The sequence below is a fragment of the Ornithorhynchus anatinus genome, chromosome 10, assembly GCF_004115215.2.
Source record: "Ornithorhynchus anatinus isolate Pmale09 chromosome 10, mOrnAna1.pri.v4, whole genome shotgun sequence".
In the NCBI taxonomy this organism is placed as follows: Eukaryota; Metazoa; Chordata; class Mammalia; order Monotremata; family Ornithorhynchidae; genus Ornithorhynchus; species Ornithorhynchus anatinus.
The window spans coordinates 52,679,061-52,694,318 of NC_041737.1; the positions used below are offsets into that span (position 1 = coordinate 52,679,061).

The 15,258-nt window shown below is 60.6% G+C and overlaps 2 protein-coding genes across 3 annotated transcripts; both read left to right on the top strand.

Annotated features, from left to right (window-relative positions):
* Positions 1–1,195: 1,195 nt before the first annotated feature.
* On the top strand, positions 1,196–5,315 carry MBOAT7 (membrane bound O-acyltransferase domain containing 7). Its single transcript, XM_029073756.2, has 8 exons — positions 1,196–1,281; positions 1,887–1,966; positions 2,188–2,317; positions 2,479–2,605; positions 3,146–3,302; positions 3,464–3,824; positions 4,004–4,180; positions 4,399–5,315. Exons 2-8 carry the CDS (start codon positions 1,891–1,893, stop codon positions 4,766–4,768), a joined length of 1,398 nt encoding a protein of 465 aa, XP_028929589.1. The 5' UTR covers positions 1,196–1,281; positions 1,887–1,890; the 3' UTR covers positions 4,769–5,315.
* A 1,755-nt stretch (positions 5,316–7,070) lies between these two features.
* TMC4 (transmembrane channel like 4) lies at positions 7,071–14,971 on the top strand. Of its 2 annotated transcripts, XM_029073753.2 has the most exons (15): positions 7,079–7,400; positions 7,791–7,989; positions 8,416–8,570; positions 9,003–9,238; positions 9,646–9,779; positions 9,988–10,135; positions 10,394–10,561; positions 11,280–11,443; positions 11,551–11,677; positions 12,779–12,876; positions 13,084–13,267; positions 13,406–13,536; positions 13,690–13,845; positions 14,363–14,441; positions 14,839–14,971. In XM_029073753.2, the coding sequence occupies exons 1-15, from the start codon at positions 7,325–7,327 to the stop codon at positions 14,887–14,889; spliced, it is 2,106 nt and encodes a 701-aa protein (XP_028929586.1). In that variant the 5' UTR covers positions 7,079–7,324; the 3' UTR covers positions 14,890–14,971. The 2 variants fall into 2 exon arrangements, with proteins under 2 accessions (XP_028929588.1, XP_028929586.1); XM_029073755.1 differs by lacking the exons at positions 14,363–14,441; positions 14,839–14,971 and having other exon boundaries at positions 7,071–7,400; positions 12,779–12,859; positions 13,690–13,728.
* The last annotated feature ends 287 nt before the right edge of the window (positions 14,972–15,258 follow it).

A 15,258-nucleotide genomic window follows, 5' to 3' on the forward strand; every position in this document is an offset into this window, starting at 1 on the left:
TAATCCCACCTCCACCACTTCTCTGCTGCAAGTCACTTCACTTCTCTGGGCCTCAGTTCCCTCATCTGTAAAATGGGGATTGCGACTGTGAGCTCCACATGGGGCTAGCTGATGACCTTGTATCTACCCCAGTGCTTAGAACAGTGCTTGGCACATAGTAAGCGCTTCGTAAATACCATCATCATCATCATTATTCTCTGTGCCTCAGTTCCCTCATCTGTAAAATGGGGATTGTGACTGTGAGCTCCACGTGGGACAAGCTGATGGCCTTGTATTTACCCCAGCGCTTAGAACAGTGCCTGGCCCATAGTAAATGCTTCATCAATACCATCATCATCATCATTATTCTCTGTGCCTCAGTTCCCTCATCTGTAAAATGGGGATTGTGACTGTGAGCTCCACGTGGGACAAGCTGATGACCTTATACTTAATAATCATGTTGATATTTGTTAAGCGCTTCCTAATGTGCAGAGCACTGTTCTAAGCGCTGGGGGAGGTAGGGGGTCATCAAGTTGTCCCATGAGGGACTCACAGTCTTCATCCCCATTTTCCAGATGAGGTCACCGAGGCCCAGAGAAGCGAAGTGACTTTCCCCCAGCTGACAAGTGGCAGAGCCGGGATCCGAACCCATGACCTCTGACTCCCAAGCCCGGGCTCTTTCCACTGAGCCACACTGCTTCCGTCGATAATCGGGGGGGGGGGGTGGTGAGGTCCCCGTGAGGCTCACGGTTTTTAATCCCCATTTTCCAGATGAGGTCACTGAGGCCCAGAGCAGTGACTTGCCCACCGTCACCCAGCTGACAAGTGGCAGAGTCGGGATTCGAATCCATGACCTCTGACTCCCAAGCCCGGGCTCTTGCCACTGAGCCACGCTGCTTCTCTATCCCAGCGCTTAGAAGAGTTTTTAGCACATAGTAAGATCATAACAAAGACGGTCATAGTAATAATAATTATGATTAATAATTCCAACGCATCGCCCTCCCCCTCGGGGTTCAGAGGCCACGCCCCTTTCCCCCCTTTCGCGGGAGCCCGCCCGACGCCCCGCCCCCCTCCCATCGGGAGCGCGCCTTCCCAGCCCGAATTGGGGGGGGGTGTCCCCTGGAAGCCCCGCCCCTTCCCGGTCCTCCTTCCGGGGGCGGGGGCGGGGCCGGAAGAGGAAGAACGGTGGGGGGGGGCCCAGGGAGGAGGGGGGGGGGACGGGCCCGGGGCCCGGGATGAGCGGGGAGGCCTCCGGCGGGACCGGCACGGACACGGACAGTCCGGCCAGTCGCCGGCCCACAGGTGGGGGCTTGCAGAGGGGAGGGGGTGCAGGGCTTCGAGATTTGGGGGACCCCGGAGAGGGGAGGGGGTGCAGGGCTTTGAGGTTTGGGGGACCCTGGAGAGGGGCTGCAGGGCGTCGAGATTTGAGGGCCCCTGGAAAAGGGAGGTGCGGGGTGTCGAGGTTTGGGGGACCCCGGAGAGGGGAGGGGGTGCGGGGTTTCGAGGTTGGGGGGACCCTGGAAAGAGGAGGGGGTGCAGGGAGTCGAGTTTGAGGGGGTGCGGGGTGTCGAGGTTTGGGGGACCCTGGAAAGGGGAGTGTGGGGCGTGGAGGTTGGGGGGACCCTGGAGAGGGGAGGGGGGGCAGAGCGTGGAGGTTTAGGGGACGCCGGAGAGGGGGTGGAAGGAGAAGGCATCCAAAAAGGGTGTGGCGTTACCTCGTCTTTTCCCTCCTCCTCTTGCCCCCCCTTTCCTCTCCCGACCCCCCGCTCCCTCCTCCGTCCCCTTCCCCGAAGCGGGGGATGTCACGAGGGGCTGTGGCTGGGGAGCTGGGCCGGAGGTGGGGGACACCTGCGTCCCTGGGGGTAGAGGCAGGGGGCTTGGTTTTTCAGCTCCTCTCTCTGCTGCAGAACGATGTCTCCCGACGAGTGGACGTATCTGGCCGTGCTCCTGGCCGCCGTCCCTATCGGCTTTGCCTTCAAGACAGCAGGTGGGTGACCTGTAGCAGAACCCCGAGTAGGGGTGTGGCCCCTGACCGTGGGGGGCCGCAGAGGGTGACAAGAGGAACAATTCTCCAATTTCTCTGGACACCGGAGGAACCCTGCCCCTCCCTCCCCTCCTAATCCTGGCCACTTCCTGGCTCGGGGCGGAAACTTCTCTTATCTGTGGTTCTTCTTTCCCCTTCTTCTCCTCCTCCTCCTCCTCCTTCAGGCCCCCGGGTGAAGCAGGTGGGTTCAGCGGCTGTAGGGCTGGGCTTGACGTTGCTGACCTGCGGCCCTCACGTCCTGCACTCCCTGGTCACCATCCTGGGGACGTGGGGCATCATGAAGGTCCAGCCCAGGTGAGATGCCGGCCCCAGCGGTCGTCCCTCTCGGGCTGAGGGGGCCGGGGGAGGAGGCAAGAGGAGGGGTGGGAAAGAAAGGGAGTTAAAGACGGGAGGGAGGGTGGGTGGGCGGGTGGCTGGTGGCCGCTGAGAAATGCTTGTCCCACGGCCTCCCCCAGGTCCTGCCACTTCCTGGCCTTGGGCTGGACGTTCTCTTATCTGCTCTTCTTTCGCACGGTCACGGCCTTTGGCCTGCCGGCCCCCACGCCCTTCACCAATGCCATTCAGCTGCTGCTCACGCTCAAGGTCAGACGCCCCCCGCCCCTTTTCCCCCCTACCCCGCACGCCTGCCCGGGATGGCAGCTCCCGTCCCCTCTGGGGGCAGCCTGCTAATTGGGCTAATCAGCAGTCAGTGTTATTTATTGAGCACTTAATCGTGCCAAGCACTGGACGAAGCGCTTGGGAGTCTGCAGTAGGGTTTGGAGGCTCGCTCGCCCCAGGGTGGTGTCGGAATCCGGGATCCTTGAGGGGATTGTGGAGGGAGCTTCCCCCTCTCCCAAAATCAATTAGTGGTTCTGGTTGAGGACTTAGTGGGTGCAGAGCACCGTACTAAGCATCTGGGAGAGGACAGGAGATGGTAAGCTCGTTGCCGGCAGAGAAAGTGGCCGTTTATTGTTATAGCGTACTCTCCCGAGCGCTTGGTACAGTGCTCCGCACGCAGTACTCAGTAAATCCGGTTGAATGAGTGAACGGTTCAGTTGGAAGATACCGTTCCTGCCCTCGAGGAGCTTCCAGTCTAGCAGGAGAGCCCGGCATGCCCACTCCCTGCCCTGTCTTCTTCCACAGCTGGTCAGCCTAGCCAGTGAGGTGCAGGAATTCAACCGGGCCCGGCGGGAGGAGGCCACGGCCTTTGCCAAGACGCCGGCCGTGGGGCTGTTGCTCGGGGTGCCCACGCTGCCCGAGATGCTGAGCTACAGCTACTGCTACGTGGGCATCATGACAGGTGAGGGGAAGGGGACGCTGTGTCGGGCCCGATTAGCTTGAATCAGTCCCAGCGCTTCGCACAGTGCTCAGCACGGAGCGCCTAACCTCCCCGGAGTGATTGTTATTACCGCCCACCTGTCTCTCTCTCCCTCTCCCGTCCCGGTGCGTCCCTTCTCCCAGGCCCCTTCTACCGGTACCGCACGTACCAGGATTGGCTGTCGCAGCCTTACGCGGGCACCGTGCCCACCTGGCAGCCCCTGCTGCGTCGGGCCCGGCTGGCCCCGCTCTTCGGCCTCCTCTTCCTCCTGTCGTCCCACTTCTTCCCGCTGGACTACGTGCGGGAGGAGGCCTTCTACGCCCGCTCCTTCGCCTTCCGGCTCTTCTACATGACCCCCGTCTTCTTCACCTTCCGCATGCGCTTCTACGTGGCCTGGATCATGGCCGAGTGCGGCTGCATCGCGGCCGGCTTCGGGGCCTACCCCGTCGGGGCCAAGGCCAGGGCCGGGGGCGGCCCGACCGTCGAATGTCCTCCCCCCGACAGGTCAGGGGCCCGGGGGCCGGTGGGAGGGGCCCGCCCTCGGGGGGCATCTCCCCTCCGGCTGCCGCGGGGCTCGGGCCGGGGAGGGGGAGGGACGGGGCCTCGGGACTCCCGGGGCGGTGGTCCCATCTGAGCCGGCCCCCCGCATTCCCGACACACACTCCCCCCGTCCCCCTCCTCAGTCCGGAGCGGGCCGGGGCCGTGGAGTACGATTACGAGACGATCCGGAACATCAACTGCCACGGCACCGACTTCTGCGTCCGGGTGCGGGACGGGATGCGCTACTGGAACATGACGGTGCAGTGGTGGCTGGCCCAGTACATCTACAAGAGCGCTCCGGCCCGCTCCTACGTGCTGCGGTGAGGGCGGGGTCCCGGGGGACGCGGAGGGCGGCGGGGGGGGGTGGAGCCCCCCGGGGCGGGGTCAGTCGACCGCTCACTCGGAGGTATCGAGCGCTTGCTGTGTGCAGAGCACCGTTACCGAGCGCTCGGGAGGGGCCGGCAGGGTCCCCCGGGGGCGGGGAGCGGGGCCTGTGGGTGGGAGTAGAGCCGCCTGGTCTTCCCCCGCCCCCCCTCAGGAGCGCATGGACCATGCTGCTGAGCGCCTACTGGCACGGCATCCACCCCGGCTACTACCTGAGCTTCCTGACCATCCCGCTGTGCCTGGCGGCGGAGGGGACCCTGGAGTCCGGGCTGCGGGGCCGGCTGGGGCCCGGGGCCCGGCGGGGCTGGGATTGGGTGCACTGGTTCCTGAAGATGCGGGCCTACGACTACATGTGCATGGGCTTCGTGCTGCTGTCCCTGGGGGACACGGTGCGCTACTGGGCCTCCGTGGGCTTCTGCATCCACCTGCTGGCCCTGGCCCTGCTGGGACTGGGGCTGGCCCTGGGCGGGGGGCCGGGCCGCCGGGGAAACCGCCCGCCTCCGGACAAGTCCCACGAAGAGTGAGGGGCCCGGCTCCGCCTCCCGGCCCGAGGGAGACGGCCGAGGCTTCTCGCCTCCTCGGGACTGTGACTCTCATCGGCCTCTGGGGCGGGAACCCCACGCCGCGGAGGAGGCGGGTGCCCAGAGCCTCCCGGGAGTCGAATTCCCCTTCCCGGGGCAGGAGTGGGGGACCGGGAGCACGCTCCCTGAAGGCCTCTAGAGGAAGGGAGGGACCGACCCTGGTGGCCACAGCTCCCGCTCCTCTGCTGCCCCCTCCTTCCCTGCTCCCAGGGCTGTATGATCCCCACTCCGGGGTAACCTAGGCCCCCTCAACCCAGAAATCCTCCCCATCCCCACCACCCCCCTGATCTGGGGCTGGATGCCCCCGTCCCAGGAGGAGAGGAGCAAGGAGCGGGGGCAGGTGGAGGCCCTCACAGTTTACAGGGGCAGGGTGACGGGCCGGGGAGAACAGGAGATAGGAGGAAGGAAATAGAGGCTTTTTTTTAATTATTATTCTTCTTCTGAACAGTGTTTTTCCCAATAAAGAGCCTAGTGCTGACCTATCCATGCATCTTGGTGTGTGAGACTCCGGGGTCCCCGGATCACCTGGCCGTTGGTCTCGTTTCTTGTGGACTACGACTCCTATGAGCCCCTGGGCGGGTCTGGGCCGGAGCTGGTGCGGCCCGGCGGTGGGAGGGCATCACCTGGAGGTCTCCAGCGGCCCTCAGACTCTGGTTCTAAAAGGCCCTGACTCCGGGCAGCCTCCGTCCTCCCCTTCTGTCCCCTCCCCTCACGCCCCCACTCCAACCAGCCGTGGGATGGGGGAAGCTAGAAGGTCCTGGGAGTCGGTCTTCTCCATTTAATCTAGCCCTGTCAACGTTAGGGATGGTGGAGGGGAGAGGGTGCTTTTAATCTCTCGGTTCATCGTGTTCGTTAAGAGGCCGCTTTCGGCAAAGTGCCTCGGAGAGCGTGGGAGAGGTGAAACGTGATCCCTAGCGTCAGTCAATAACAACAATGATAATAACTGCGGTATCTGTTAAGCGCTTAATACGAGCCAGCGTGCCTGCCATGTAGTAAGTGCTTAACCAGTACCATAAGTAGCCCCCCCGGAACAGATACTGGATCCCTATTTTACAGTTGAGGAAATGAGGCGCAGGGAAATGAAGCCCAAAGTCACACGGCGGGCAAGTGGCAGAGCCAGGATTAGAACCCAGGTCCTGTGGCTCTCAAGACCATGTTTTAAGGCACTTGTTCTCTCTTCCTTCTAACCTCACTAACCCACTACAGTCCAACCCACACACCTCACTCCTCTCTCGCCCACATCCTCCTTCGGGCCTGGAACTCTCCCTCCCCCTTCGTATCTGACAGGCCTCTGCTCTCCCCACCTTTCAAGCCCTTCTAAAATCACATCTCCTCCAGAGGCTTTCCCGCAACTAAGCCTTCTGTTCCCTGATCCCCCCCCCCCCGCCTCCCTCCCCCATATCGCCTCTGCACTGAGATCTGTATTGTTTAAGCCCTGGAAATTCAACCCACCCACAGCACTTGTGTCCATATCCTTCTACTCTTATTTTAATGTCTGTCTCCCCTTTTAGTTTGTAAGCTCTTTGTGGGCCAGGCGCCTGTGATCCAGCTCATATTGTGCTTTCCCGGGTGTATAAATAAATACCAATAAATACCATCGGTTAGTTGATTGAATGGGAGATGGAGGTTAGATAGGATGGGAAAGTAGAGTTCCTTAAAATTGATGTCTTCAAGGAACAGGTAATCTCACTTGTGTCCTCTTCCCCCCCCCCTCAGCTTTCCACTTCTACGCCCCCATTTTTCCCATAATAATAACTATGGTATTTGTTAAGCACTTACTATGTGCCAGGCACTGTAATAATAATAATGTTGGTATTTGTTAAGCTCCTACTATGTGCCGATCACTGTTCTAAGCGCAGGGGTAAATACAGGGTAATCAGGTTGTCCCACGTGAGGCTCACAATCTTAATCCCCATTTTACAGATGAGGTCACTGAGGCACAGAGAAGTGAAGTGACCGGCCCACAGTCACCCAGCTGACAAACGGCGGAGCCGGGATTCAAACCCATGACCTCTGACTCTCAAGCCCGGGCTCTTTCCACGGAGCCAAGCTGTACTCAGCCCTGGGGTGGATCCAAGCAAATCGGGTTGGACCCAGTCCCCTGTCCCACGTGGGGCTCACAGTCCCAATCCCCATTTTCCAGATGAAGTAACTGAGGCCCAGAGAAGTGAAGCGGCTTGCCCAAGGTCACAGCGCAGACAAGTGGCGGAGCAGGGATTAGAATCCATGACCTTCTGACTCCCAGGCCCGAGCTGCATCCACCGTGCTCAGGGAGAAGCGGAAACATCCCCTTTGCCAGCTTCACTGTCCCTCCCTTTAACTGCCTCCACCCTCTCACCTTGTGGGGAGGCACGTATAAGTTGGGGGGCCCTTGGGGCGCCCCGGCTTGTGTCACCCGGTGGTGAATGATTAAACCGGCTCCTCCCCCGGGAAGCTCAGCCGGCCCTCCTGGCCTTGGCGATCGAGTCGGCCCTTCCCGGAAACAGGAGTCGGGTCACCATGGAGGAGGAAGCCGGCTGGGGAGGGGAGGCCGGGGCGAGGAGCTGGGACCCAGCGGCCCGGGGACCCGCGCCAGGTGAGGAGCCGGGGGCGGTTGGGGAGGCCGGGGGACCGGGAGGTCGGAGGAGGGAGCCTCCCGACCCCCGGGGTCCTGGCCGGGGTGGGAGGGGGACCCGACCCCCAGGGCCTCCCCTATCCTCCAGTGGCACTCGGTGGGTGGGTGTGGGGGGGGCTGCTGAGTGGGCAGTGTTTGGGGGGAGGGTTGTGCTGGGCCCCTTGACCCGTACGGGGTTAACGAGGAAGCCGTGAGAGGGGACAAAGTGCGGGAAGTTCCAGGAAGGAGTCGTCTGGATAGGGAATGGATTCCCTCCCTTCCTCTAAGAGTTGAGGCTGCCCGGGTCCTAATGGGGGAGGGAGAGGGCTAGGACGCCCGAGTCTCCCCGAGTGCCCCTCCTCTCTGCCCCAGGTCAGTCCCTCTCCACGCTGCTGAGCCAGCTGCCCAGTGTCGCCAGCGTCCGATACCGGGGACCTGTGCCGGGGGGACCCCAGGAGGAGGAGGAGAAGAATGAGGTGGGGGACTGGGCCGGGGGGCCCGCCGAGGAAACTCCCGAGCTCCAAAATCCCCGCGAGCTGCCCTGGCCCATGGAGGCGAAACGAATGTTCTGGTGAGAGCCTGACCCCTGACCCTTGACCACCAGGGACCTGGGTGTGGAGGGCTTCTGGGTCTCCAAGAGGAAGAGGGTGTGACCTGGCCCGCGCCCCTGCCCCAGCCCGGCCCCAGCTCCGGCCTGCTTAACTGGGACTGGCCCCTGACTTCCCCGATTTTAGAGGAATGGAGTCTGGCCTGTCCTCTTCTCATGGCCAGAACCGGACCCCGATACCCAATACCAAACTGGTTCAGGGTTTTTCCACCCGATCCCTCCCAGGCTGCAGGTTTACCTGGGGGTCCCAGGGCAATCCGGGGAGGCTGGGGGAGGGGCGAGAAGGGGCTGGATGATGGGCATCTGAGGGAACTGTGGGAAAGGGGGTGAAGGTGGAGACACGTATGTGGTTTTCTCAATTTTTCTTTTCTCTCTCTCTCCAAACTGCAGGAGGCGGCTAAAGGCAGAGCAGGCTGGAGCCCAGGCTAGAGCTGGGGGCCAGCGAGGGAGCTGGGGGCTCCACCAGTTCAAAAAGGCTCAGGCTTGGACGGCAGAGATCCTGCAGAGAGCTCAACCCTGGAGGGGAGACCTGCTGAAAATCGGGGGTATGAGGGCCAGGGCGTGAGGGGCCTGGGGAGGGACGGAGGGAACCCAAACTCTGCCTCTGGGGGCAGGACGGGGCAGGGGAGAGAATCCCCTTCCAGCTGGACACGGGTGGTGGTCGGTCTTGGGATCGCTCCCCTTGGCCCGGACCGTGGCGGCGGTCGGTTCCTCGGACAGCGGGGGCAGTCCCCGTGCCGGACCTGGGGCATCGGGGGCCACTCGAGCTCCAGACCCTCAGGTCGGGGGCTCAACGGCTTTCCATTCCGGTGCTCTGGGTCACAGATGTCTCCCAAGTAGCCTAGAGACGGAGGACTGAAACCATCTGGTTCTGGACTGGCGGCCAGCTTAGAGGGACCTGGGGGTGGGACTGGGAGAGGGGGAGGAAGCCCGTGACCCAGCCCGCCGACCTCGCCTGCCCTCAACCCGCCCTTCAGGTCACTTTGGCTCCGGGACTCAGGCCTACTTCTCCCTCTTGCGCTTCCTGCTGCTGCTCAACGTGCTGGGGGCTCTGCTGCCCATCTCCCTGGTGATGCTGCCCACCCTGCTGCTGGGCACGGGTGGGGACTCCCTTAACCCCCCCTCCAACACTTCCCTCTGCGGTCCCTACAATCCTCTGCCCAACTTGCTGGTCAGCTACACCGAGCAGCTCTTCAATCTGCTGTCTGGACAGGTGAGGCCCTCCACCGGCCCCCATCATCACCTTAAACCCAGCCCCATCTCCCTCAGTCAATCAATTAATAGTATTTATTGAGCGCTTACTACGCGCAGAGCACTGTACTGAGCTCTTGGGAGAGGACAACAGAATGAGCAGCCACGTTCCCTGCCCATAACGATACAGAACGATAAGATCGGCCGCAGCCTAAGGGAGAGGGACATCAGGTATTTTACAGATGGGGAAACTGAGCCCCAGAATAGCGAAGTGACTTGCCCCAGGTCACGCAGCAGGCGAGCGGTGGAGCCGGGATGAGAACCCAGGTCGTCCGACTCCCAGGCCCGGGCTCCGACCACTGGGGGACCCCCCTCCTCGGCCCCCTCGGGGGCTCCGTCCCTCAAGGCTTAACCCTCTGCCTCCCGCAGGGCTACCTGGAGTGGTCGGTGCTGTTCTACGGTTTCTACCCCACGATGGAGTCCGGGGGCTACCGGCTGCCCCTGGCTTATCTGCTCTCGGCCGCGGGCGCCGGCCTGCTCTGTCTCCTGCTCATCCTGCGCCGGTCCGCACCCCCGGCCCCTGTTCGCCCCTAAGGCCCGGCCGCCCGAAACTCTCCCGCCTCCTACTCCCCGTGTCTGCCCCAACCTCCGCCCGCCCCCGTCCCCCTCCTTCTCACCCTCTCTCAACTGGGTCTTCCCACCTCCCCGCTGCCCCGCTCGCCCCCGGCCCGCCCCCTCACCCCGCCGCCCCCTCTTCCCGCCTGTCCCCAGGTCGGTGGGGGGCCTGCGGCAGACCCTGCTGGCCGAGTCGGGGGCACTCATCCGCTACAGCGACCGCATCTTCTGCGGTTGGGACTTCTGCCTGTCAGACCCCAAGGCCGTCCGGCTACGACACAACACCGTGCGCTTCGAGATCCAGGTCCTCCCAGATCCCCGGCCTTCTGGCTCCCCCGCTGCCACCTCAGTCCTCCCAGTCCCCCCTGCTGCCGCCTCGGTCCTCGGCTCAGGACTCCTGACCCTCCCTGCCCCCGGTTCGGTCCTTCCGTCACCCCGCGCCCCCTGCTCCCTTTCCCTGGCTCGGTCCTCCCGGGCCCCGCGGGCTCCGTCCCTGGCGAGGCCCGGCGTGGAGGTTGCCCGGCGGGCGGCTCTCACCGCACGCGGTGTCTCCTCGGCCCAGGTGGAGCTGGAGGAGGAGAACGTGCGGCAGTGGGAGGCGGCCTGGACGCTGCCGAAGCGCATGGCCATGTGGGGGCTGCGGGGGCTGCTCAACCTGCTGGTCCTGGGGCTGCTGGGGGCGGCCTTCTTTGGGGTCTACTGGGCCACCCAGGAGTCCATCCAGCTGCAGGTGACCGACGACGGCAGGGGCGGGCGGGGCGCGGCGATCGTTCTGACACCCCACCATCCTCTCCTCAAAAACCTCTGCCCATTCGACTCGGTGCCAATCGACGGAGTGTTTATCGAGCGCTGGCTGTGCGCAGAGCACCGTACTAAGAGCTTGGGAGAGGGCGGTACAAAACGTTCAGTAGCTCACGGACTCCTCACCGTGGATTTTAAGGCAGTCGATCAGCTCTCCCCCGCCTACTTCGCCTCACTTTTCTCCCACTCCAACCCAATCGTCCTCGCTCACTGGTTAGAGGACTGGTCTTATAAAGCAGGGGTTGGGAATTTGATCCTCACTGGGGCCTTGTATCTCTGGATTTTCCTCTAGACTGTACGCTCCTTATGGGCAGGAATCATGCCTACAAACCCTATTGTATTGTTCTTTCCCGAGCGCTTAGTGGAGTGCTCTGCGAACTTCTCTGTGCTTCAGTTATCTCATCTGTAAAATGGGGATTAACTGTGAGTCTCACGTGGGACAACCTGATTACCTTATATCTACCGCAGCACTTAAAACAGTGCTCTGCACGTAGTAAGCGCTTAACAAATACCAACATTATTATTATTAAGTGAATGCTCATTAAATACCACCGATGGACTGATCGGTGGAATCCGTTGGGAGAAGGGACTGTGACAGGGGGTGGGGAGGGAGCCGTACATCTGATTCCCAGCTCTGTTCCCTGCAGAAAGACCCCAAGGTGACCAACAACGCGTTCCTGAAGCTCCTAGTGGACTTCCTCCCGTCCATCTTCATCTCCGCGGTCAACCTGATCCTGCCGCCCGTCTTCACCCTGCTGACCAAGTTGGAGGGGTATACCCTGAGCCGCCAGGTCCTGTTCATCCTGCTCAGGTCAGCGGCGGGAGGGTTCGGGGATCCCGCTCCCGGGCCGAGCCCCTCCCACGAGAGGGGGGCCGGGGCCGCTGAGCACCCGGTCCATCCTCCCCGTTCTCTCCCAGGACCGTGTTCCTCCGACTCGCTTCCCTGGTGGTCCTCCTCCTCACCCTGTGGGCCAAGATCACCTGTAAGGGGGACCCAAATGCCCCGAGCTGCGAGGGCTGTGGCTACAACAGCAAGGAGCTGCCTGTGAGTTGGGGGTGAGAGGGCTGCCCGGGAGGGACCTGGGGAGATCCGGAGGGACTGCGTGCTGAGCCCCTGACGGGAAGGAAGTCACCAACCCAAAGCAGTCACTGAGCACCCACTCTGTGAAGAGCATGGCTCTAAGTGCTGGATTCAAATCCTGGCTCCACCCCTGCCTGCAGGATGATGATGGTGATGATGTTAAGCCGAGCACTGTTCTAAGTACTGGGGTAGATACAAAGTCATCAGGTTGTCATGGGGCTGTCTTAATCCCCATTATGCAGATGAGGGAAATGAGGTACAGTGAAGTGACTTGCCCGGGGTCACACAGCTGATAAAGTGGTGGAGCCAGGATTGGAACCCATTACTTCTAACTCCTAACCCCCTTTCCTTTAAGCCACGCTGCTGCCAAGTGTGACCTTCGGCAAGTCGCCTAACTTCCCCGGGGCCTCACCTTTCTCATCCGTACAACGGGATTGAATACTTATCGTCCCTCCCACTTAGACTCCGAGTCCTGTGTGGGACAGGGACTGTGCCTGGCTTGATTATCTTGTACTTACCTGTGCTCGGTTGAGGGCTTGGCACCTAGAAAGTGCTTAACAAGTACCGCAGTATTATTATTTTTTATTCTTATGGTATTTGTTAAGTGCATACTATGTGTCAAGCACTGTTCTAAACACTGGGGTGGATATAAGTTAACCGGATCGGACCCGATCCCTGCCCCACCTGGAGCTCACTATTATTATATTATTATTATTATAGTGTCAGTAGTAGTGGGCCCCATGCCTACATTGGCCTGGGAGTCAGAGGATGTGGGTTCTAATCCCGGTTCTGTCACGTCTGCTGTGTGACCTTGGCAAGTCACTTCATTTTTCTGTGCCTCGGTTCCCTCATCTGTAAAATGGGATTTAAGACTACGAGCCCCATTTGGGACAGGGGCCGTGTCCAACCTGATTAGCTTCAATCTACCCCAGGGCTTAGAACAGGGCTTGGCCCGCAGTAAGCGCTTAACCAATCCCACAGTTATTATTCTTGCAGCGTAGCAACGAGGTGATGGGCTGGGGGGGTTTCTGGGCGGGGCTGATGGTGTCACTTCTGTCACCACAGTGCTGGGAGACCATGCTGGGCCAGGAGATGTATAAACTGCTGCTGTTTGACCTGCTGACCGTTCTGGCAGTCATCCTGCTGGTGCGCTACCCCCGCAAGTGAGACCCCGTCTCCCCCAGTCTGACCCCTTCCCCCCAGAAAAAGAGGTAGAGAGGGGGTCACCTCCAAGAGGGGATCTCACCCCTTCCCATGGGCTGGGGCAGAAGAGTTCTCCCGTAAAGCCCGGTCGGATGACGAGAGTGGGAGGTGATCCCCGGCCCCCCCGCAATAGCTGGCCGGGACCCAGCCCCTTCCCCCGTTCCCAGGTTACTGTGTGGGCAGTGCCCCGGGGCGCTGGGCCGCCTGGCAGGGACCCAGGAGTTCCAGGTGCCTGCAGAGGTGCTGGGGCTGGTGTACGCGCAGACCGTGGTCTGGATCGGCAGCTTCTTCTCCCCCCTCCTGCCTCTGATCAACGCGTTCAAGTTTGTCCTGCTCTTCTACCTCCAGAAGGTGCGGAGCGGGCCAACCCCAAGAGGCTGAGGGACAGGGTTGGGGGACCTGGGTTTCTGAGGGGAGCGGGGGGAGCAGGGGCGGGGGGCCGGCGGCCTGGGTCCCCAGCTGTCCTCGGTTTCTCTCCCCTCTCCTCAGTTCACTCTCTTCTCCATCTACTCGCCGGCCTCGCGCACATTCCGAGGTTCCAGCGCCCACTTCTTCTTCCCCCTGGTGATGCTGCTCGGGCTGGGGGTTTCGGCGGTGCCCGTCCTCTACAGCGTCTTTGTGTGAGCGTCTCCCCCAACCCGTCCCGTCCCTCCCACCCTTCAGCTCCATTCCCCTCTAGGCTTTGAGCCATTTTCCCTGCCGTGTCCTCCTCCCCACCCTCCGTCTCCTCCCTCCATCCCTCTCGTTCTTCCGGCTTTGCTCCCACGCCACAGGATCCAACCCTCTAAGTTGTGCGGGCCGTTCCGAAACAAGACAAGCATCTGGGATGTGGTGCCACAGGCCATCGAGGAACTGCCCCTGCCCGCCCAGAACATGTTTTTCTTCCTGGGGACCCAGACGTTTGCGGTCCCGCTATTCCTCCTGGCCAGGTGGGAGCCGGGGGCCGGGGGTTGGCATCTCATGGGGGAAGCCAAGGGGCAAATCGGGAGAACACGCTTTAGCCAGAAGGATGTTTGGGTTCTGGAAAACGATTATGTTCCCGCTGTAGTAGTCATTTGCTCCCATTAAGTAGTGCAGCCTAGTGGAAAGGGCCCGGGCCTGAGAATCGGGGGCCTTGGTTTTGAAGCCGGCTCTGCCGCTTGCTTGCTATGTAACCTTGGTCAGGTCGCCTAACTTCTCTGGGCCTCGGGTTCTTTATAAAATGGGGATTTATAAACCTGTTCTCTCGCCCTTTTAGACTTTGAAGCCCATATGGGACAGAGACTGTGTCTGATCTGAGTGTAGCGTGTCTACCCAAGCGCTGGGCTCATAATAAGCACTTAACAAATACCACAATTATTATTATTAGTAGCAAAAATAAAGGTATTTGAGCACCTAATTGGGGCAGCGCATTGGCTTGAAGTTCAACAGAATCGTCACAGTTTCTCTCTTCCTATGTTCCCCCAGCCTCCTGATGTTCTACACGATAGCTCTTGCCAGTTCCTACAACCGGCTCATTCACAAGCTCCAGAAGCAGATAGAGTTGGTGAGCAGGGGATTGGGGGTAGTGCTGGGTCAGTGGGTGGAGGAAAGGGGTGGGAAGAAAATCAGCATGGCCTCCTGGAAAGAGTCCAGGCCTGAGAGTTAGAAGGGCCTGGGTTCTAGTCCTGGGTCCCCCAACCGTCTGCTGTGTGACCTTGGGCGAGAGACTTCACTTTCCTCTGTGACCTCATTTGTAAAATGGGGATTTAAGATGGTGAGCCCCATCTGGGACACGGACGCTGTCCCATTTGATTATCTTGCATCTACCCCAGTAACTTGGTACCGTACCCGGCATATAGTAAGTGCTTTAATACCATGAAAAAAAAAATAATAAGAGGTGGAGTTCCTGGGTTGCGGTGTGAGTGAAAGGAGGTAGTTTCCCACTTGCTTCTTTCTTGCAGGAGAGCCAAAGCAAGAGGTTCCTGGTGCAGCAGACGGTGGAACTGAGCTGAGGGGCAGGAAACTCCTCTAGACTGTAAGCTTGTTGTGGGCAGGGATTGCGTCCGTGTATTGTTATACTCTACTCTCCCAAGGGCTTAGTACAGTGCTCTGCACACAGTAAGCGCTCACTGAATAGGATTGAATTCATTCAATCGTGTTTTTGAACAAATGCACTCCCACCCCACACCCCTTCTCCTCAATAAAGTTGCTTCCGGATTTCTCGGATTCCTCCCTCCTCTCCTGCTCTTCCCAGTACAAGCGGACCGTTTATTAGTTTTGATGTCCGTCTCCCCCCCTTCCAGTCAGTAAACCCGGTGTGGGCAGGGATTGTCTCTCTTTATTGCTTAATTGTACTTTCCACGCGCCTGGTACAGTGCTCT